Raw genomic sequence first — 25,111 nt, 5'->3', positions numbered from 1 at the left:
ATTTTCTTAGTTATTGTGTTAAGACATTTATATTCTACGTTTAGTAAATTTCACTTGTACCCTTGTAAGATGCACCGTAGGTCTGGTCCCATGGATTACCCTCCCTCCACTCGTCCTCCCCACTGCCCTCCCCTTCCCTTCCCTTTCCCCATATTCTTAGTTTATAACAGGGTTATAGCTTTTATATGAAAGCTATAAATTGGTTTCATAGTAGGGCTGAGTACATTGGACACTTTTTATTCCATTCCTGAGATACTTTGCTAAGAAGAATATGTTCCAGCTCCATCCATGTAAACATGAAAGAGGTGAAGTCTCCATGTTTCTTTAAGGCTGCATAATATTCTGTGGTAGTCATTTGTTAATCACACAAATGTTTTGGAGCAGAATAATGGCTGGACCCATATTCACTTGTGAGATACTTTGACCCTTTGACCTGTCTTCATGCTAGTTATAGTCCAGGCTACATTATTACATTTTGTAACTGTTCATTATAAAACAAACAAAAAAGCTGAATCCCTGTCAAATGATCCCCACTTTAGATTCTGGATGCTTTTAAGCAATTTCTTGGTAATACTTCAATTTTGAGCTATGGAATTAATTTTGTAGTTTTTTGTTTTTTAAAAAAGCCTGTTTTCTCTATATACAGTATTCTGCTTCTTTGGAATTATATCATTTGGACTGTGTGTCACAAGGAATTTATTACTATCCAACATACATGGCAATGCTTTATTTAAACTGAAACCAGTGATCAGAAATAATCATATAAAGTAAAAAAAAAAAAAAAAAGTAGCAGAAATATGACCTTGAGGATACTTTTTGCAAAAAATCAGCTTACTTGGAAACCCAGTATGGTGTTGCACCTGACATCCTGGTACTAGGGAGGCTGAGGCAGGATGATGGCTTGAGCCCAGGAATTTGAAGCTGCAGTGAGCTATAATCATGCCTCAAAGAAAAAAGGAAGAAAGGAAGGAAAGAAGGAAGGAAGGAAGGAAGGAAGGAAGGAAGGAAGGAAGGAAGGAAGGAAGGAAGGAAGGAAGGAAGGAAGGAAGGAAGGAAGGAAGGAAGGAAGGAAGGAAGGAAGGAAGGGAAGAAGGGCGGGAGGAGCGAAAAGAGAAAGAAGAGAGACAGAGAAAGAAATAGTAAAAGAGAGAGAGAAAGAAATCAGTTTACATGGCACATAACGTAACCACTTTTGTAAAGCTAGTGAACTAAATTATGGGTAAGTGATTACTTCGAATATTAAAATACAAAATTAGTCCACAAGAGTCTGAAATGTAATGCAATATTGGGCAAAGGGATTTTCTAAAGTCTGCTTGAATCGTGGCTCTGATGTAAGTGTATAACTTTAACTAAACTTTTTTAACATGTGAATTATGATCGGGCCACTGCATTCTAGCCTGGATGACAGAACGAAACCCTGTCTCTAAAAACAAACAAAAAAATCTTGTTTACAGATATGATGTTCCAAAAGTCATATTTTAATTTTTTAAAAAACAATTACGAATTGTTATTTTTTATGTGAACTTTCTGTCACCCTGAGATTAATCTATGAATAGTCACCTTAAAAATAATCAATGCTGGCTCAGCACCTATAGCTCAAGTGGGTGCCAGCCACATACACCAGAGCTGGCAGGTTCAAATCCGGCCCAGTCCTGCCAAACAACAATGACAACTACAACCAAGAAATAGCCAGGCATTGTGGTGGGTGCCTGTAGTCCCAGCTCCCTGGGACTACAGCTGTGTCCCAGCTGTGACACCATGGCATTCTACCCAGGGTGACAGCTTAAGGCTCTGTCTCAAAAAAAAAAAAAAAAAAATCATTGCTTCTCTCAGTGTCCATAGACTATCATTGGCTGAAATGGGAACTGTTTTGTGATTATCCTATAGTCCTTGAGAGCAAAATCACCAGCGTGATACACTCTATATGCTATAAATGAAACTTTGGCGGTTGCTTTACAATTTTATCTGGTCGTCTTTTAAAGCAGGGAATAAACCTTTGGTAAAATATCATAGCTATGAAATTGAAACCCCATTTCAAGAATTTGGTGCATATGCACTGCTGAATAAAGACCCATAAAGAGGTTTGAGTAGATGTGCAAATCAAGTAATGGTCTGAACACCTTTAATAATATGCCTAATCTGTTCAATTGTTTTAGAATCATTTTATCGTAAGGCAGCCATTAACAATCTATTTTGAGCCACTTTAGAGAGAAAACTTTTTATTTTTAAAAACTTCGTAAAGCAGCTTGGTGCCCATAGCTCAATAGTTAGGGTGTCGATCATGTACACCAAAGCTGGCAGGTTTGAGCCCAGCCTAGGCCTGCTAAACAACAATGACAACTGCAACAACAACAACAAAAAAATAGCTAGTTGGGTGCTGAGTCCCAGCTAGTTGGGAGGCTGAGGCAAGAGAATCTCTTAAGCCCAAGAGTTTGAGGTTGCCATGAGCTGTGACACCACAGCACTCTACCGAGGGTGACATAGTGAGACTTGTCTCAAAAAAAAAAAAAAAACTTGCATAAAAGTTATGCCAGTAGTTTTTTATAAATTGGAATAACACCTCAGTTTTGAGGTCATGCACACTAAGTTAAATGTGACATGCATTAATTTGTACAAAAATAACTCTTTATACTGTGGCTCATTGTAGGAAATCCTATGCCTTCCTGTTGAGCACAAGAGTTGCATGAACAATAGTTTGCCATAATATCTACTTTGTGTTTAAAAATCAACTGGTAATTCTGAAACACTGTAAAATGGATAAAAATTATTTTGTGATACTCTTTGTTGAACTAGAGTATTTTTGCAGCATTCCTTGTCATCAGAAATGTAGTTAAAATTTCAATTTTCAATCTTTTATTTTAGACAAATTTGTAAAGAATTCCAAGACCTTTTGAGCCAAGATAGATCACCACTGGGATCCTCGAGGCCCACTCCAATTCTAGACCTTGACATCCAGAGACACTTAACACATTTCAGGTAAGACTAGTTTTCCAATTTGTTCGCACACTTATTTTGAACTGTCAAACCATCTTTACTAATCCAGACCTTTTTGTATTCCTATCACAGTTCCATTTAGAAATATGACTTGTATATTCGTATAGTGACTGTTCTATTCTGTGGAGGCTGCTATGTATTTAAAAAATATACCTTAGACTGAATAATTTATAAACAATGGAGATTTATTGCTCATGTTTCTAGAGGCTGGGGGGAAGTCCAAGATCAAAGTAGCAGATTAAGTGTCTGATGAAGGGGCGGAGCCTGTGGCTCAGTCAGTGGGGTGCCGGCCCCATATATCGAGGGTGGCGGGTTCAAACCAAACCCAGCCCCGGCTGAACTGCAACCAAAAAAAAAAAAAAATAGCTGGGCATTGTGGCGGGCATCTGTAGTCCCAGCTACTCAGGAGGCTGAGGCAAGAGAATCGCTTAAGCCCAGGAGTTGGAGGTTGTTGTGAGCTGTGTGATGCCATGGCACTCTACCGAGGGCCATAAAGTGAGACTCTGTCTCTACAAAAAAGAAAAAAAAAAAGTGTCTGATGAAGGCTCACCCTGTGTTTCACAGCTGGGGCCTTTTCGATTTATCCTCATGAGATAAAATAAGATTCCCAGGGCTCTTCTATAAGGCTGCTAATCCCGTCCCTGCAGGATCTTTCCCCATGAGTTAGCTACCTCCTAAGGACCCTACCTGTTAATACTATCACACTGGGGGTCAAGTGTCAGGATAGGAAATTGAGGGGGACAGAAGTATTCAAACCATAGCAGTGACTGAAATTTTTTAAATACTTAGCTTGTAAGATCAAATTGAGAGAAGAACAATATGTGAATCATTTTAGATGGAAAATTTAATATCTTTATGCACTTAGCAAGAAATTCTGACTTTATGAAAGTAAACAGTATTATTTCAAATGATACTTAGCACTTTAGGAAGGGGGTTCTGAAATCTCTTAACAGTTCTACATCTCGGTTACATAAATTGCTGAATGGACAGATGACTTGACAGACATGAGCAGGCTATCACCAATTTTTCAGTGTTAATACAGTAGAACCTCTATAGTTGACCTTCTCCCTACATTGACCACTTCCTTAAGTTGACCTAATTTTCATAGACTGGACGTGCACCACATGTATGTATCAGTACAGTCGGCCTAACTGACCACCTTCATATGTTGACCAGTCTGCTCCTGGGTGGTCCCTTGGGTGGTCAACTTACAGAGGGTCTATCATAATGTTTACACAAATAGAAACCATAAATGGTTCTTAAGTAGACCACACAAGAGCATGGAATGAATTATTGAAAGCATATATTTAAATTTCATTCTCTGAGATATTTTGGAAACAAATAGAATGTTTTTTCTGGGTAATTCATGGCCTAAATGCAAGGAGAGAAAGGACCTCGTAATTACTTAGGTGCCTAGTAGTTTTAAAACTGTAGAATTTAAATTCCTATGTGATATTTCTCATCATTATAAAATATTTTATCTTCATTTAATTTTTACCATTTGGATAAAAAAAATGCCAGTAAATACTAATGTACATTAAATTTAAAAATACTTTTAATACCTGTCAAAGATTATAAAGCTGTTTAAGAGGATATTCAATTATATGAAATAACATAATAAGGATGGTGTTTAAATAAGTTGGAATTTAGTGTACAAAATTGGCGACTTATAAACAGAATATTTTATTTTGCAGTATGTCACAAGATTCCTTAAGAGGTAGTAGACATATATCTGGAGATTCTTAAATTCTTATTTAAGAATGTTTATTCTTAAAGATAAACTTAGAATTTATCTTTCAAAATGGCACCAATATAGGATATATTTCACAAAACCTTTTTCAGATCATTCCATTGAGTTAGTAAGGGGGAGTGCAATAGGTCAGGAGAAAGCATGATGCTCAGAAGTTAAGAGAAAAAGGTTTTAAAGTCAATAGGATCATTCGTAAATCCAGGCTGTTATGAATGTGAGCTGAGCTGTTTGGGGTAACTATAAACTATTTCCAAACTTTTATTCCCCTAGCTTAAAATGGGATAAGAACCCCTTCATTGTACAGTCATAGTGTGTTGAAATAAAATAAGCATTCAATAAATGATCTGTCCTTTGCCTGTTTCACTGATACAAGTTTAAAAAGTATGAATGGCTCCACACTTATATCCTCAAGCTTCATTCATGTTGTAGCATGTGTACAAATCTCTTTTTCCTTCAGGCTGCAAAGTACAGCATGTCCCAAAGATTGCCTATAAAGTTACCATACATAGGGGAAATGTGAAAATGTAGCTAAATGTACCTCTACCATATTCATTACAAACTTTTACAAAGAGGTGGCCAACACGTAGAGAATATTTTATAAAATTTTATAATAAATATTTTTTAAATAGAAGTACATCTGTCTACAATTTTCCATTTTCCTTCTGTATGGAGACTTTAATGGGCAACCTTTAGGACACCCTATATTTTGTTGTACATAAATACATATATCACATTTGTCTATCCATTCATCCATGGATAGACACTTGGGTTGCTTCCACTTTTTGACTATCGTGGATATGTGCTATGATTGTGTAAAGATTTCTTTGAGATCCTACTTTTAGTTCTTTTGAATATATTCCCAGAAGTGGAATTGCTGGAGCATACTGAAATTTTAGTTCTTTTTGTTGAGGACTTGCCTTATTGTTTTCTATAGCAGTTTTTACCTCCCTACACAGAGTGCACCATTTCTCTACATTCCTGCCAATACTTACTTACCTTTTTAAATAGTAGTCTTTTGCCTCTTTGCCTGCTTGGCCTGGCAATGGAGGCCCATTTGCTGTCTCTGGCAAATGTATCCTGCTTTATAAGCTTCCTTGCTCTGTCAGTCTATCTTTCTCTTCCTCAGTAAACATTGTTTTATGCTTGCCAAAAAACTAAATAAATAAAATAGTAGCTACCTTAATTGGTGTGAAGTAATATTCCGTTGTGTTTTATTTTTTTGATTCAGAGTCTTACTATGTCATCCTCTGTACGTGCTGTAATGTTGCTCACAGCAACATCAAACTCTTGGACTTAAGTGATTCTCTTGCCTCAGCCTCCCAAGTAGCTGGGACTACAGGCACCCACCACAAGGCCCTGCTTTTTTTTGTTGAAGTTGTCATGGTTGTTTGGCAGGCCCGGGCCGTTTCGAACCCGCCAGCCTCGGTGTATGTGGCCAGCATCCTAACCACTGAATTATGGGTGCGAGCCTCCATTGTGGTTTCAATTTGAATGTCTCTAATGATTGGTGATTTTAAGTATTTTTTCATATGCTGGCTGGACATTCCTATATTGTCTTTGGAGAAATGTCCACTCAAATTTTTTGACCATTTTTTAATAGAGATATTAAAAGAGAGTTATTATTGTTTTGTTGTTTCTGAGTTTCAGGAGTTCTTTATAAATGGTATTCTGGATATTAACTTCTTATCAGATATATGATTTGCAAATGTTTTCTCCTATGCTGTAAATTCTCTTTTCATTCTGTTGACTGTGTCTTTAATTGACGTCATCCAATTTGTCTATTTTTGTGTTTGCCACCTGTGCTTTTGGTAGCATAACCAGGAAATCCTTGCTAAATCCAATGTCTTAATGTTTTCCTCTACTTGTTCCTCCATTTGTTCTTCTGAGTTTTAGAATTTTAGGTCTTTTGGGTAGCTGATCCATTTTAAGTTAATTTTTGTATATGGTATAAGGTAAGAGTCCAATTTAATTCTTTTCCATGTTTTAAGTTATATATTTTCAAACAAAAGATACATGGTTGACATTTCTAATTAAAACCCAGATGTAGGCTCCTGATTTAGATTGCGTTTAAATGTGTGTAATGATTTTTACTGTGCATTTATTAAAAGAGGCATCAATAGAGTAGCTTAACAATAGGATAGCAGAAGTCGGCTTGTTGCCCAGCCTTGAAATAGCCTCTGCAAGTATACTCCTTAAACTTGGCTTCGCAGCAGAATCACTCTTGGAACTATAACAATCTCAAGGACTAGAGCACATTTTTAATGATGTGATTCAATAGTTCCAGGTTAAGACTCATGTGTCTATGTCAATTTCAAAACTCTGAACCTTATTGTGATTAAGAACCATGGTTCTAAGATATTCCTTATCTACATGTATTAGCTCCCCCCCTTGAAAGAAAAACAATTCTAATTCATTTTTAAAGTGGCACTGAGAATTATGTAAACTTCTGTCATGTATACTAACATATTAAAAAGAAGATTCTACATCTATGATTCTGCTAATAGTCCGAGTAAACATGTGGTAGCATAGAGTGTGTCTCTTTCATAATTTACACTGACAGCAGTAAGCATAATTTTGAGAGAGCTGTAAGCTCAAAAGAAAGATGAACTAGAATGGAAGCATATCGCATCTGACTTTGAAAGCAGGCAATGGGCAGAGTCTGATTTTATACTGTTTTTGCTGAGTGCTGGCTGGGATAGAAGTGAAGATGCAGTGTGATCAGATAGACATAGGGGAAACTCTAATTAGCAACATCAACTTGTGTTACTATTTTATTTACTCAAAATCTCCTTCCCAAAATGTGTACCACTTGAAACTATACCTTATAGGGTGCCAAACTTGGTACCTTGGACACTGGGCTTACTTTCAGCACATTGAATATGTCCAGATAAAGCACAGATAACTACTTCCAGTTTTCAGTGACATATCAGTGTGTTCCCGGAAGACATGTGCATGGCTGTGACCCTTTGCATGATTCACAGCCTGGAAAGCTTCTTGTTTCCATCAAAATGACAGAAGGCAAGCTTATTTATTATTTACAATTTACTGAGTACCATCAACAGTGTGTATTGTTGTAGAGAACACAGCAGACATCACAACACCAACCAGGACGGGGGGGGAAATATGATTGAAAATCTGCAGAAGACCTCGTAGACTCACAATTCCCAGGATGGTGATGGCAATTAGACCAAGGGGGCATGGGGCTTCACAGACAGAACAGACGCAGCTCAGATAGAAACCCAGAGCCCTAATTTTCTGAAATGATAAAATTGTCCTTTTTTGATATTTTAGGAATTTTTAATAATTTGTCCCTTCTTTGTCTCTTATGTTCTCATAATCTTCTTGAATGTGAAATGAGCAAAAGAATATTTGATGAGTTAGACTATCTTTATTGCTCAGTTTAGAGAGGCCTACCTATCAAAAAATTAGGAAGACTATTTTTTGCTCAGCATCTACCTTGGGAGGCTAAAATTTTATTGTCTCTGGTATTTCATTATGCTAATGGCAGATAATGAAAAGATGACAACAGATCATCTTTAGAATTTAAGAACTGCTGAAGTGGAAAATAATTACATAGAAAGACTCCTAATATGTAAGAGTGCATCTAGAATAGAGGATTAAACGTACTATAATTTACCTCAGGTAATTAGGAAAGTCTTTCATCTCTCTATCCATAGTATCCAGCACATAGTATGAGTCTAATGAATATATGTTAATAAATACGGATTATAATACTTCAATTGGTCTTGAATGTATTCTCCACTGGTTCATTCCCAGGGCCATGGACTAGAAATATAAAATGAGCAATGTGCTTCAGTTCTCTTAGGTTGAAAATCACACTGACCTCACACCTTAGAGATAGATCCTCCTACCACTCCCATAGCCCTTGAAAAAGAAGCAATGTAAGGCGGTCCCTGGGTGTTTGCTGGTGATTAAATTTTCACCATTGATTCTCAGGACTAGAAAGCTCGCGTTCCTTCTGCATGGAGATCTTCTCTCCCACATCCCCATCAGTTGTCATCCATTCCAAACTTGAAAACTTTTGATGACACGTTAGTCTGCTATCTCTGACAACTCTATCAGAAATGCCTTCCTTCGACCACCATCTCTCTAACGTCCCACTCTATGGGGGCCATACAGAGTCACTTTAATTCTGTCTTCTGCCCCATTTCTAAAGGTAGTCCTCATGTCTCCCTGAATTTTCTCTTCTTGGGTTATACATTCCCATTCTCTTTAGTGTCCCACACATGTGGGGCATTCCAGACAACTCAACTAGTATTTTCAGGGTGCTATGTTCTTGTCAGCATGCTGAAAAGAAGATGTTTGTCTCTACTCAAATATGAGCATGCTTGGTCTTCCCCGCGGAGCCTAATATGTAGATAGTTTTCAGGGTTTTTTTGTTTTGGTTTGTTTTTAGCTTGGGTTGGAAAGCGGCTGGGAAGGTCATTGGCAATGGGGAATTTTCTTAGTTTTGTGAAAACATTCTTTAGTGTCAGAGAGAAATTTAGAAATTTCAATTTAATCTCCAATCTCAAAAAGAAAGATCATAAAATAAATAGCCTTTAAAAAGTAAAATTATCAAGCCTCTTCAGGATGTTCTCTCAGTTCAATGATACTTTTAAGACCATTTTATTTTATTTTATTTATTTTATTTTTGAGACAAAGTCTCAAGCTGTCACCCTGGGTTGAATGCCGTGACCTCACAGTTCACAGAAACCTCAAACTCTTGGGCTATTCTCTTTTGATAGGCCTACCTATCAAAAAAAGTGGGAAGTCTCCAAGGACCTACCTTGGGAGGTCCCAGGTTCCCAAGTAGCTAGGACTATGGTGCCCACCACAATGTCCAGCTATTTTTGTTGTTGTTGCAGTTGCCTTTGTTTTAGCTGGCCCGGGTCGGGTTCTAACAGCCAGCTTCAGTGTATGTGGCTGGCACCCTACCCACTGAGCTATGGGTGGCACCCTTTTAAGACCATTTTATAATTTAAGAATATTGGAAATAGTAGGCCTGAATTATGAAAAAAATAATCCTGTGTTTCCCAAGCAAGCTTTTTTATGTAAGGTAGAAATTAACCTTTAAAACTTAAACTCAAGGTGCACCTATGGCTCAGTGGGTAGAGTGCAGGCCCCATATACCAAGGGTAGTGGGTTCAAACCTGGCCTTGGCCAAACTGCAACAACAACAACAAAAAAAAATAGCCAGGTGTTGTGGTAGGCACCCGAGTCCCAGCTACTTGGGAGGCTGAGGCAAGAGAATGGCCTAAGCCCAGGAGTTGGAGGTTGCTGTGACCTGTGATGCCATAGCACTCTACCAAGGGTGATAAAGTGGGACTCTGTCTCTAAAAAAAAAAAAGAAAGAAAAAAAGCTTAAACCCCAGAAGCAAGTACCACATCACATGCAAAGATAAACATACCTGTAAGTTTTTGGGTCTTATTCACTGGTTAAGAAAGGATAGCCTGTATCTATGTAAGAGTAAAAAACAGACTTTCTTGAAGTAAAACATTCACTAGCAAAAACGTGTACTGAAAATAAAGCGAGCACTAGTTTTCACTTTGTTTGCAGACAAAAGTAACTATGGTGCTCTTCTTAAATTACTTATGTTCATTTAACATTAAGCAGAAAATTAAAGAATTAAATCGATTTTCTATATGTATTATACTTCACAAGTTGCATGATACCAAAGTAAATGCTGTAAGTACGTTAAAGAAAAAAATACTCCCCTCAATGATTCCCCAACAATAAAAAAAAAAAAAAGAAAAGAAAAAATACTCAATGATTCTTATTAAAGCATGGTGAGAATGACATTATTCAAGACCAATGTGATCAATATGGGGACTGTTGCAATGAGATTTTGCCAATGAAGGAGAAAGATTGTGCTCAGCTCTAAATACAACATGGTCAAGTTGGAATTTATAGTAAAGAAACAATGTGGGATGAAAAATTGCCAAGAGGAAACTTTGGAGGTAAAAGTGATTCTTGCTAAACTCACCCAATGGAATAGACCATGGTGATGAGACATCACCTAGTGAATGGTAAAAAGTGAAGGACTTGAGCAGATATCCAGGGAGATCAGAAGCTGAGGTTGTAGGGTTCTTGCTACACTGACTTAGCAAGATCCTTGCTAAAACAGGGGCTGTAGAAGGGTCCAAGGGCCTCACTAAAGTTTGACCCAGCAAAGAATCTTTGTCAGGAGATAGAAGCCTTAAATCATGCATTGCAGTTCATTTGATTAAATTTTTATGGATTTTTGTTTTTGTTCGACATATAAGAGACTGTTAATTTGAACAGTAGAAACCAGAATCAATTGCTTCTAATTATAGCTTGGAAACATGACCTGTAATATCTTCATGTGTGAATAATTGATTTCAGGGAATGCATACATTGGGAAAGAAATCTGGTGAATTTTTATTTAACTAATTTCTGTCTTTGCGGAGCTTTGGATTGGGAGGGAGACAGCAGAGCATGGTGGGAAGTACTCAGGACGGATGGTCAGGGAACTTAATTCAATTTCTTCTTGGTTACCAACTAACTGTGTTGATTTAGAGTAGACACTGCACCTGTCTGACCTTGGCATGTCCATCTGTAAGTTGGTGCAGTAAAGCTGGATGATCTTTAAATCTCCTTCAAGACCAGTGATATTTTACCCCATTCACAATTTGCCACCCTGTTTTAAATCATTAGTCACACTGTGTTTCTATATGATCTCATATCTTCTTTTTGTTTTCTTCACCTGTTAATGTGTCTGATGGGGAGAAATGTAAGAAAATGATTAACTTATTCCTAAAAACTCCATTCCCATATGTAAAAAATGTAGTGCCGATTCAAGTATCACCACTTTTAAAGTCGACTTGAATGCGATTGACTTTGGTCTCTTCTAATGTACCTGCAATGGCTGTATCCTGAGCCTGCCTTGCTAATGGGTGAATTGATGTAAAATGGAGTCATACGGACCAATTAATTCCCCTTTGGGATCTCGAAGTGAGTGGCTAAGAAGAACAAAAGAAATGTGACCTTAGGGCAGTGGATGGGCACCCACCTGCCAATCTAACAAAGATTTATGATAGTTAGGAACACAGTTCCTCAAATGGAGCTTCATACAACACTAGTCCCATGAGATGCTTCTTACAACTATTTCATGGTCAAGTGATTTTTTGTTTAAGAAACCCTGAGTATTTTACCCACCTTCAAATATGACAATGTACACCAGCATATTAAAGGCTCCCAGGGCCCTTTAACAAAAAAAGGGATTCTTAGGCCCATGTTTTCAAAATTTGATCACAGAAACTATTTTCAAATCTCTGAATACCTACTAACATTCTATGGAACTAACGTTCTGTAGAAGTTCTTAGAGAAACACTGAAGAAGTACATCATCCTCTCTCTCTCTGTCTGGAGGAAAGCAGACATTCTTTCTTGGCCTCAAGGAGACATGTCTAACTCCCTGACTGCATTTACACTGAATGGGGATTGTTTAAAACATACTGATGCTTTGGACCCATCACAAACCAATTAAATTAGGATCTCTGGAGTAAGAACTATACCTTGATATTGTTGAAACAAACTTCCAGGGTGATTTCTTGTATGCATCTGGGGTTGAGAACCACCAACTGAAGAAAGAATGGAACATTCAGAGTGTGGTCAAAGCCTTGTTAATGAATATATTTCAATGATTCCCCACTACCAGGGAACTAGATGTCTTAATTATACACCTTAACAAATTAAATTCAATTTTAAATTAAGCCCTTGGGGCTATGAGGTAAAATAATCTATGTAGAAAATAAGCATCATCAGCTAGATTCCCCTTTCCTGATTCCTTAATAAATTAGAATACACAAAATAGATGCCATCAGTTTTGCAAAGATTAAGCCCCACCTACTTTGCCTAGGGCAGGGGTCTCTCTCCATGGCCTGCCTATATTTAGAAGTTGTGCTGCCTCATACTCAGAGCTGTGAAAGGAAGTAAAGTTTGGCAGAACAGACATGCAACCCCTTTCTTGTTGTTCTCCAGGGTCTAGGCCATAGACACCTTCCCCAAAGGTTGTTCCCATGAGTAGAAGAAGGCCCTTTTCCACTGGCCATCTATTACTGTGGTAGGGAGCACAGACTGAGCGTCCTGGACCACATTTGGCTTTAAACCTGCAGCAGTTGAATAATCCCCTAGGAAAGGAAAGGGAGATCTGTCTTCCCTTTAAATCTGATTTTCATGTTTCCCAGAGACCAAAACGCAGAACTGAGTAGTGTCTGTATGCAATTCTAGACTCTAACAGATTCATGACAGTACATGACTGTACATACTGGGATGATAGAACATAACAAATAATAGGAATAATAACCAAAACTCTATTTCAGCCTTCACACATACCAAAAGAAGTGGGGGAAAAGAGAAGTTTTCTTTTTCGAGTAGTACACTGAAATTTTACAAAATGAAATTATCTTTTAGTTGAATTACTCAAATGATGATGACAATATTTTCTTTTGATTTTCAGTCTTCTAGTTTATAACATAATAGTATCTATTACTTACAGTTTTCATACCTAGAAAAAAATCATCCATGGTTGACAGACACAAATAAGTGACCAAGTCTTGAGTGGCAAACACTAAAGAAACTTTCATTTTCTTTCTTTTTTTTTTTTTTTTATTAAATCATAGCTGTGTACCTCAATGCAATCATGGGGTACAATGTGCTGGTTTTATATACAATTAAACTTTCATTTTCTTTTTCATACATTCTAACTCTGTATGAAAAGGCAAACACAGTACAAGTGCACAGGCACACACACACACAACACACTGTCTCTCTCCCTCTCACTCGGCTGAATTGTGAACCCTTCAGAGGGTAACCTAATAGGGGATGGATGGAATACTAGAGCATCACCTCTGAATCCTGCAAACAGTCACCACCTTCCTGAATTGAGCCAATTTGAAGAGATGGTTTATGTTGCAGAAAGATGCTTTCAAGAATGTTAATTGGGAGGTCTGGCAAAATCGGAGTTTTTAAAACCATGAATAAAATAGGGAAGATGACTGTTAAATGTAAGTTACATTTTCTCTAACTTCAGGTGCCGTAAACTACAGCAGGCTGGATTTTCTCCACAGGTGATCGCATTGCTCACAGTCGGCTGTCAGACTTTCTGCTCCTCAGTGTGAAGTTAGTAATAGGAAAATGAAATCAATGAGCTGGAATCTAGTTAGAGCAAGATAGAAAGACAAATGGAAGTGCATATAGTCCGAGGTAAATGTGCCTTGTAAGCTGCCTACCTATGATCCAGGCCTCAAATTTTGGCTCTTCCTTTTTTCAGTTTAGACTTCCTGATTTTGTAAGTCTTTCCCCTACGATTTGCTCTTGAATCAGACCTCTCACTTAGTGTACTGCAACACTAATTTGCTTTTTACCCAGGCAGACATGCTTTCCTTAATCTCTCCTAAATTTCATATCATTGATTTTGGCCCACCAATTAAGCTGCCTACCACATTAAGGTATTTCAGAACTTTGGTTCTGTTATGCAATGCAGGAATTTTCCTCCCTATTTTAACGCAAGCCATTAAGTTAAAAATCCATGATGCTGTCAATCACATTGTTAATTAACATGTCGAGCAGAGTGGGATTAATGAGAGCCTTGCAGCACTCTACTAGAGACATCCTTCACGGCTGACAACTGCCCTTACATCTACACTTTGGGTGTCATTGCACAACCAGCTGTGAATTTGCCTTACTCTGCTGTCATCTAGCTTTTCCCCACGCCCCCAACTATCATATACTATTTGAAGAGATTTTGTCAGATGCATTACTAAAATCTACAATACATTTCATTGCCACGTCTCTAATAACCATTTTCTAAAAGAAAATACGGTTCCCTTATTGCACTACTTACCAAATCTATGCAGCCTTTCACTGATCACGTCTACTTTCACATTTCAACTTTTTAAAAACCCATGACAGAGCTCGGCACCCGTAGCACAGTGATTACAGAGTCAGCCACATACACTAAGGCTGGTGGGTTCGAACCCAGCCCGGGCCAGCTAAACAACAATGACAACTGCAACAAAAAAATAGCCAGGCGTTGTGGTGGATGCCTGTAGTCCCAGCTACTCAGGAAGCTGAGGCAAGAGAAGAGTTTGAGGTTTCTGTGAGCTGTGGCACCATGGCACTCTACCGAGGGTGGCATAGTAAGACTTTATCTCAAAAAAGTAAAAATAAAAACCCATTACAGGAACAGATTGTGATAAATACTGTAAGTAGAATACTTAGCAGCAATAAAAAGAAACAATGTATTGATAAGTACAATAACATAGATAAATCTCAAAATTGTTATACTAAGTGAAAGAAACCAATCACAAAAGTCCACAGACTTTATGATTCAGTTTATATGATCTTCCAAAGGAAAGTAAAAATTGTATGGACAGAAAGTACAGCAGTGATTGCCAGGAGCTGGGGTTGGGGAGAGTGAACTGACTGAAAAGGGGCATAAGAAAGCTTTTTGAGAAACGTTGGTAGTTACACAAATGTGTGGGCTTGTCAAAATTCAACCAACTGTACACCTAAAAAGAGGAAATATTACCATATGCAAATTCAAACTTGATAAACTCAGTTTTTAAAAATATCCCACTACAGAAATTTGTTGGAGGACTAGTTAAAAATAATTTAATAACCCAGAGTTTGTAAAATCTGTCTCTTTTCCCCCTCCTTTAACTATTAAGGCACACTTCTCTGTTTAATTTTGCTACTTTGTTTCTTATCTTCCATGATTTTTCAGAGATTACCTAACAGCTTCATTGTTTCTGGAGCATGTGCCTTTACCCAGAAATAGTATTGCTTCTCGGCCTTTAGGCTGAGATCAAGTATAGTATCTTTATCGAGAAATAGGAGTTTTCCAGGCTTAAAAAAAAAAAGTCTCAGCTTCATTAATTATATGACTGCCAGTTTTAAAGATTAAATTCTTTCAAAAGAAAGCAAAGTATCTAATTACTATCTAATCTTTCATGTGCTAACATCTCACTCTTTCCCTAAACATTGGGCCTAAATGCGCTGTTCCTCTTCCTTATTCTTGGAACAAAATTTTATAACTAAATCCTACTAGTCTACACATTAAGACTCCCAAATGAAAGGGACATTTCGCTTCTTGTTAATTCAATTATTCTATACACTAGAGTCCCCACTCCTGTTCTCCTAATCTCAGGCCTCCTGGAGAGAGGTTACTACTGCCAGAAGATAACATCAGGTAGAGTATAGATTGATGGTAATAGTTCCCCATCTCCTACTTCTTTATTTTTTTCTGGCTTTATTGAGGTAAGCTGCCTTAATATTTAAATATTTAATAAATTGATGATTTGATATATACATTGAAAAATGACTGCCACATTCATCACCTCACATTGGCATAATGTTTTCCAGCTTCATTCGTGTTGTTACAACTGGTAGGGTTCTCTTCTTTCTTATGGCCAAATAGAATTCCATTTTATGTACATAGTGCTCATATACTCGTTAAGTGAAGGAACTTCAGCTCTTTCCAATCTTGGCTATTATGAATAACATCACGGTGAACAGGGGTGTGTATATATCTCTTCAAGATGTTGATTTCTTTTCCTTTGGCTATATACCCAGAAGTAATTTTATTGGAACTACTGGTGGTAGTTCTAAATTTTTAAGGAACCTCCATAGTGTTTCTTATAATGGCTGGAACAATTTGCATTCTCACCAAGAAGGGCTCCCTTTTCTCCACACTGTCACCAGCACTTACAACTTGTCTTTTTGATCTTTTTGATAATAGCTACCCTAACAGGTGTGAGGTGATGTCTGATTGTGATTTAACTTGCATGTTCCTGAAGGTTAGTGGTGTTGAGCATCTTTTCCTATACCTGTGGGCTATTTGTATATTGTTTTTAGAAAAATGTCTGTTTTGCCCATGGTTTGTCTTTGCCCATTTCTTTCTTTCTTTTTTTTTTTTTTTATTAAATCATAGCTGTATACATTAATGCAATCATGGGGTACAATATGCTGGTTTTATATACAATGTGAAATGTTTTCATCAAACTGGTTAACATAGCCTTCACAGCATTTTCTCAGTTATTGTGAGCATTTCTTAAAAATCAGTTTATTTGTTTTTTGTTTTTTGATAGTAAATTGTATGAGTCCCTTATATATTCTGGATATTAATCCCATATGGGATATATGGTATACTAAAATTTTCTCCAAGTCTATAGGTTGCTTTTTAATTTTGTGATTATTTCCTTTGCTGTGCAGAAGGATTTTTTAGTTTGACATATCCCATTTGCTTATTTTTGGTTTTGTTGCCTGAACTTTTGGTGTCATATTCAAAGGATCATTGCCAAGATTAGTGTCAAAGAGATCCTTCCCTACTTTTTTTTCCAGGAGTTTACAGTTTCAGATCCTACATTTAAATTTTTGAACCATTTCAAATTAATTTATTTGTGTGGTGTAAGATAAGGATCCAATTTCATTCTTTTGCACATGTATATGCAGTTTTCCCAGCATCATTTATGGAAGATATGGTCCTTTTTCTATTGTTTCTTCTTTGTGTGCTAGTCAAAGATTGGCTAACCATATCTGTGTGAGTTTATTTCTGGACTCACTCTGTTCTATTGATCTAGGTGTCTGTTTTTATGCCAGTACCATACTTTTTCAATTACCATAGCTTTGTAATATAATTTGAAATCAGGAAGCATGATGCTTCCATATTTATTCTTATTTCTCAAGACTGTTTTGGTTCTTTGGAGTATTTTATTGTTCCATAGAAATTTTAGGATTGCTTTTCCTATTTCCTTTAAAATTTCCACTTAAGAGGGATTGTATTGGATCTATAGATGGCTTTGGACAATATGAACATTTTATAAGTATTAACTCTTCTGATTAACATAGTATATCTTTCTTTTTATTCATACATTTTCAATTTGTATATATTAATGGGTACAAGCACAATTTGCTACATTAATATATTTATATATTTATAAATATATAAATATTTATAAATATTGCATTGTGGTGAAGTCAGGGCCTTCAGTGCATCACTGAAGCTATGCATAATTGTACTTACCAAGCAACCAGCATATCTTTTCATTTATTTTTGTCATCTTCAATTTCTTTTATCAATGTCTCATAATTTTCACATTACATGCATTTTGCCTTCATGGTGAAATTTAGTCCTAAGTATTTTATTCTTTTTAATACTATTGTAAATGTGATTGCTTTCTTAATTCCTTTTTTCAGATCGTTCATTGGTAGTGTATTAAAAATGCAACCAATATCTGTCTCCTGCAACTTTACTGAACTTCTTTATTAGTTCTAACAGTTTTTAAGTGGAACCTCTAGGATTTTTTATATATAAAATCATGTCATCAGCAGATTAAAACATACAAACTTCTTCTTTTCTGATTTGGATGACTTTGATTTCTTTCTCTTGCCTAACTACCCTGCTTAGGACTTCCAGTGCTATGTTAAATAGAAGTGGTAAGGGTAGGCACCTTTGTACTGTTCCTGATCTTAAATAAAAAGTTTTCAGCCAGCACAATGGCTCATGCCTGTAATCTTAGCACTGATGTTAGCTGTAGGCTTTTAATTTTCAGTCTTTATTATGAAGTACATTCCTTCTATTCCTAAATTGTTGATAATTTTTATCATGAAAAGATCTTAAGTATTGTCAAATGCTTTATCTTCATCCCAGTGTATTATTGTTTCCACTGTTGATTTATAGTTGGTTTTGATGTTGTTTAACACTTCCTATACTTTTTTCGAGATTAGACTATAATCTTGAGAAAAGATTACCTACTAATGATTACTAATATGTGGTAGGAAACCCAAATCATGAACTTCTGGAGATATACATGACATCTTATTTGCCACTTGTAGTAAGTATCTGGTGTACTTTGATTATCATTTACGCTCTGATACCACCAATATTGTTCCCACTACTCACTTTGTGGACTAGGAGCTTAGCCTCATCTGTCTGTTTCCTTCCCATGGTCCTCTGTGGGCTCTAGTTTTACATTTTTGGGAGGAATGTTACTACTTTCTCCCCCAAATTCTGTTTAACTCTTCTGATCACTTTGGCAGGTTTCTAACCTTTGGAAGGAGTACATCTTTTTCAGTATCTTAAGCAAGGGACCAGAAACTTAACTCTTTTTTTATCAGTATCATCAAAGAAGCTTTGAAGGTTGAGCAAAATTTGAATTGACTAAAAAGAGAGAAGAGAAACAAAGGTTTGGGGATTAAGAAGAATAAGCCTGAGATAAGCTTCACAAAAATAAGGCAATAGAAAACATGATTACATAGGGTGAAGGAAAGAGAGTTGGGAAACATGAAGAAGTCTGATACAGCATTTAAACCCTGTGCAATCATGGTTCAGCAGAAATTTTACAAATATGTCATGGACATGATGTAAGAGGGTCTAGAATTATACCAGTATTTTCTTTCAGTCATTTCACTGAGGATAAAGTTTTAGATGAATTTGAATTTAAAAGACATATTTAATTTTTTTATTTATTTACTTTTTGATAGAGACAGAGTCTCACTTCATTGCCCTCGGTAGAGTGCCGTGGTGTCACACAGCTCAAAGCAACCTCCAACTCCTGGGCTTAGGTGATTCTCTTGCCTCAGCCTTCGGAGTAGCTGGAACCACAGGCATCCACCACACGACCAGCTATTTTTTGGTTGCAGTTCGGCCAGGGCCAGGTTTGAACCCGCCACCCTCAGTATATGGGGCCAACGCCCTACTCACTGAGCCACAGGTGCCGCCCTAAAAGACTTGTATTTTGACCACTTTTTTTTCAAAGCATTATGGCTACTACATAACCTGGTGATATTTGCAGATGAAATGTTCTCTGATAGTAATCTAATGCATATATATGCAAATTCCAAGTGTGCTCATCTTAAATATAAAATCTGTGCCTGAAAAATAAGATTTCCTAAAGACAAAAGTAATCTTGATCAGAGATCGTGAAGATTTTGCTATAGTTTGTTACCTTGCAGATGACCTTAGTTTATTCTAGTTTATTTTCTGTCTAGGATTGAAAGTCAACCTTAACCATTTCTGTTTTTCTTTAGTTTTACTGTAGATTCTACATTATTTTTTATCTCCTTTTTGTATGTCACTATGAAAGAGCTACACACCTGTTTTTCTACAATTTATGGCTAAATGAATAGCATGCTATTCCCAGAAATTCTTTTTAATCATCTTCTGATTTTATACACTGTTTTTTGCATTAATTCTAGTGTAAGATTAGATTATTTGGATTTATAAATAGAAAACTACTAGAAAAGAAGCTATGTTTTATATTTATTATCATCCTGTACAGTGCTCCATGAACATTTTTTAACGTTCAGGTCATTAACAAAATTTGTATGGTCTATTTCATGTTAAAAGATAACACTTCAGGTAGTTACTTTTCTAAGTTGAATATCCCACAGTTTTAGACTTCTCTGTTCATCTAAGTAGTTTTTCAACTTCCATAACCTCTGTCCATATCCTTAGGATTAAAAAGAACACTATAAACATTACTGCTCCTAATGTGAAGCTTAGAGTTAGGAAGAACCTGAAAGCAGATGGTCTTGTCAGATCCTGCCATTTTAAAAGACTAAATAACTTCCCCCAAATCACGAAGTGCCTAAGGTCAGAACCAATGTGAGGACCTGCTACACCTGGTTCTTAATCCACAGCACAGATGGCAATGCAACCTGCTAATGATCAGATGTATATTTAGGAAGTTAGAAATCCCACCGGTCAAGAACAATACCAGCTTAAGAGAAATCTTTTATTGTGGTGACAACTCTTTTCTTGACATGGATAATTAAAGCTTGAACCTCTTATGTAGAACTACCCATTTTAGGCTTGATATTTAAAAACCTTTAGACAGGAAGGTGAATAAGAAGAGTCTTATCTTCCAGACCTACAAGGCTGCCCCAGAATAAAGTTAAGTAGAGAAGTTGAGCTAAACCTGCTAATAGAAATGTGATTTCTCAATGAAAAGGGGTAAAGAAGAGTCTGAGAGGAACATAAGCATAGAGATAATACAGAATATCCGATTTCGCAGGCAAATTATTTAACTTCTGTGAGTCTTAATTTTTCATATGAAACATGGAAATATGAATACTTCTTATTGTATAATATGAAGTGATCTAACAAATTAGGACAGGACCTAACATTCATTCACTTTAATACTTGCTCCAGTGAAACCAAATTCTGTATACTAAGCTGTAGATGAAAATGTGAGTCACAACAAAAAGGACATGCCAGTAGAGGGAAAATAAAATACATATAATCATGCAAATAATTATAAACAGGAGAAAAACGTAAGAAAAAGGGCAGTTTGTGCCTGGGGCCAACCATGTAGACATTAGTGCTTGGTTTCTCTCAGTTCTTCTTGTGAGTGGCACCATGATTAATTATTTTACTATTCCAAGAAGTCTAACTGTTGTCCAAGGCTCCCTGATAGATCCCAAATCATATGAATTCTCCTCTAGTTTTCTCATTGTAGAAATAGAAATGAAATCAGTTTTCCTGCTTGACAATTCAAGACATTGCAGCAAATATTGCATATACATGTAGTACTTGGTGCACACAATTGTCCAAGCATTATATTTTCTTATTTACTAAATAATCACAGACTGATGTCCTTTTTTAAAAATATGTTTCAATTATGACTGCAGCATGGGGAAAGCTTTGTAATATATCCATGGGAAAGGTGGTAACAGCCTGTGGAATATAATAAGGAACATGCAGAAAACTTTGGCCTTACCATGAATATATTGCGTCAACAATCTCTATTATTTGTCAAGCAGTTGGTTTAGGTCTGGCATTATTCTGAGACTTTGCATGGATTAATACAAATCATAACTCTATATGGTAAATCCTACTATTGCTTCCATTAAGGTATATCAGTAGACCGCCTTGGACCCTAAATTCCTCATTTGCATTGTTTTAAAATCCCACTATTTTTGTTGTTAAAGATTACATACCACAAGAGAAGTGACATATTACGAAGGATGGTACTATCTAATTTTAAAATTGCTACTGTCATAACTACTATTACAACCTAGGACTTGTAAGCAGTTAATGGCTTTATTTTTTTAATGTACAATTGTTGTGTTATAACATGGGCATAATACATGGCAAGGAAATTTTTCTGTATTATTAAAAGACTAAGTTATAGGGATCAAATAAGTAAAGTGTCACTTCAGAAAAATTGACACAAATGAATGATCTGAGTAGGTTCTGTTCACAAGAAAATTGAATCTACAGTTATATAATTGTACAACCAGAGATGACATGTGTCATAGTTGGAAGGGTTACCTATCCTGAGGTTACCATAACGTTCCTTAAATGTGCTTATTAGTTATGGTTATTAGTTAATTACTTAGCTTCTGATACCCAAAATGTAGAGTATCTTACATAAAATAGAATTTTATTTCTCTCACTTAGGAGTCCAGAGGGGAAGAGGTTCATCCTAGCTTATTTTGTCCCTTAATCAATGACTTATCTTTATTTATATAATGCATAGCTATTTTGAGAGGAAATAAAGGGCACTCAATTTCCTTTTAAGCAAATAAGAATTACATGTATCATTCCCCTGGTGTTGTATTGTGGGTGGGTTAGTCCCATGTCCAAACCTAGCTGCAAGAGAAGCTTAGAAATGTAGTTTCCAGCTGCCATTTGCCCAGATAAAACTGCATTCCTCTGGAAAAGGAGAGGACTTAAGTTAGAGGAAGAGCCATGAGGCACACTCAGCCAATAATGTGTGTCCTTATAAGCCCGTGGGCCATTCTTGAAAGCAAGATGATTCTCATACATAAAAAATTACATTTTCTACCTACTTCCTAATGAGGTAAAAAATCAAGTTATGTGTTAAATAGTCAGACTTGACAGTAATTAGTGCATATCAAGTCTATCAATAAGGAGTCTTTCTAAATTTGTCCTAAATTTCTTATAGTCAAGAGAAATACATTGAATTGTGTTGCATCTTCCATAATGTTCAGCACCCTTAAGAACAAAATAAACACCTGCTTAACTGAAGGCTGTGCATTAAATGATGAGATTTTCCATTGCATATTGTTCTGTAACTCATTCATCTCTTTTTTTCCATTTCCAGTTTGATCACTCATGGCTTTGGGACTCCAGCAATATGTGCAGCGCTAAGCACTTTCCAAACAGTCCTCAGTGAAATGCTGAACTACTTGGAAAAGCACACTACTCACAAAAACAGCGGAGCGGCAGATTCTGGCCAAGGACATGCCAACTCGGAGAAAGCCCCCCTGCGGAAAACTTCAGAGGCTGCTGTGAAAGAGGGCAAAACAGAAAAGACAGACTAGCTACATCAAACAGAGTCTATTTCCAGAGAGTCTTGCTGCTGATATTTTTTCTAATATATATATCATTGAGGGTGACTAATCTTCAGTGGACCAAGTCGCTACCCTCTCCCAACACTCCTTAAAAAAAAAAATGGAAATGAAAAATGAAACAAAAAAGGACAAAACCAAAAAAAAAAAAAAGAAAGAAAACAGCAGTGTTACCATGTGATGAAATTGTCACTTTTTAATTTTATGTTATGATAAACTCCTTTTGTGCACGTAACTTATTGTTCTGAATTATATACATCACAGTTTTTAAGCACTTCTGGACTTTGGAGAGGCAGCACATGCTTTTACACATCTAGCTGATGCACTTTCTTATCCAACTCAATAGTTACGGATCAGAAAGCATGACCAAACTGGAATCCACCACCAGTGCTTACAGCTCCAGTCTTTCTTGACTTAACTCCCTGTAACTAAAGAGTGCCTCTTTTCATTAAATAGATCAATGTGGAAATTAATCCATTAATTAAATGTCTGGGAAACTCAAAGGGCAGTTATGAATCTTTGTCCTAAAAATTGATAGCAGCAGTTCTAAAATTTTGGTCACCCCTAGCCCACTTAACTACCAGTGCCTTGGTGGTATGTACAAATTCCAGAAAATTCTCTTCCTTCTATCCATGACATTCTCACCTCATCCCAGATTCATTCCCCCTTGGAGAAGATACTCAGAAAGCAAAATACTGTCAGTGTATGTGATAAGCTCTTCTAGCCATTCTCCTCACATCACCAGCGTAACAGTTCAAGGACACATTTGTGGTTATTGGGTTGAGGCAGGATGGGTACAGGAAAGGAGGGTAGCTTTGCCGTTGTTGGGCTGCCAGGGAAAAGCAGTGGCATTGTTTTGCTCACAAAACCATGGGAATAAGAACTGATCTTTCTGGAAAGTCCTTCCCCTCAGAGACAGGAGGGCAGAACAGGGACTTAGGAGAGGCCGCGTGCAGTGCTGCTGGCCAATGATTGTATGGTTAAAATGAGAGCTGTTCTTTTTTACTTTTGTGCTGCTTCTACCTACCTGATAGCTGTGTTCTAAAAGATTGAGGCATAAAAGCATTCAGGTCTGTGTTCAATAAAGAAAGCAAAACACAATGATCAGAGAAGATTTTGCCTTTAAGATGCTTCCTTTTCTCATAGCTTGTTCTATATAACTTCGTTATCCTTTAGTTAAGACACTAAAAACCAGAGGTTCCTAGCTGCAAAGGCCAGGATTAATTGAACAAGAGTTTGATTTCTCAACCTGAATGTGTTGAGAAATCTGGTAACACATTGAACTAATCTTTCTACTGTTAACCATTGATAAACTTCTAGGCAAATAAAAATGTAGGTCATCATCTATGTAAAAACACAAGTATCATTTGAATAATTTGTGGATTTCCGACACTTAGTTAAGCATGAAACTATTCTCCTCTCATTAACATATTTAATTTGAAAAAGTCTTTGCCATATTATAACCCCATGGGAAATATTAGTATTATTTTTAATTGAGGGAAAATAGCTCAAGAATTTTAATGGAAAGGTCAAAAAATTATTTTTACTTAACAATAATTTTTAAAGGCACTTGACTATTATCTTCAGTTTTGTACAAAAAGAACTATATGGATGAAAATCAAAATTTTCTAAATTCAATGAACAGAAAACATGACTAAGGAATTCCATAAAAAGGGGTTTTATAGTTACACAGTAGAAGAGCTTAAAATAAAGAAACATAAAAGTAATGAATTGTGATTTCATGTGTTTAATTCCATTTTTAAAGTTTTACCATTATTCATGGTTTAAAATTTTTAAATAAAGCAGAACAAAGCTGAAATTCTGCTACAGTTCCAAATTTCATCACAAAATACATGATTCCATCTTACATAAAATTTACCATATTGTAAAATATGAAATAAAAGTATAAAGATGATAAAAATTTCAGTTTAATAAGTAGTAGGAAAGTTATATACAAATAATGTGGGCTACTATTTCCTTAATGAAATTTCCACATTAACTTTCTTTTATTTCATTTGTTATTAA

General features: G+C 36.4%; 1 protein-coding gene across 1 annotated transcript in view; it reads left to right on the top strand.

The window, feature by feature from the left end:
- Window positions 1-23,226, top strand: part of TFAP2D (transcription factor AP-2 delta) — a 61,621-nt gene extending 38,395 nt beyond the window's left edge. The window contains exons 7-8 of the mRNA XM_053603006.1: window positions 2,863-2,976; window positions 22,840-23,226. Coding sequence (XP_053458981.1) covers window positions 2,863-2,976; window positions 22,840-23,059 — 334 coding nt within the window. The 3' untranslated portion in view covers window positions 23,060-23,226. The remainder of the gene's footprint in view (window positions 1-2,862; window positions 2,977-22,839) is intronic.
- The last annotated feature ends 1,885 nt before the right edge of the window (window positions 23,227-25,111 follow it).

The sequence above is a fragment of the Nycticebus coucang genome, chromosome 9 (genome assembly GCF_027406575.1).
Source record: "Nycticebus coucang isolate mNycCou1 chromosome 9, mNycCou1.pri, whole genome shotgun sequence".
In the NCBI taxonomy this organism is placed as follows: Eukaryota; Metazoa; Chordata; class Mammalia; order Primates; family Lorisidae; genus Nycticebus; species Nycticebus coucang.
This window is presented reverse-complemented; position numbering and strand designations above follow the sequence as displayed.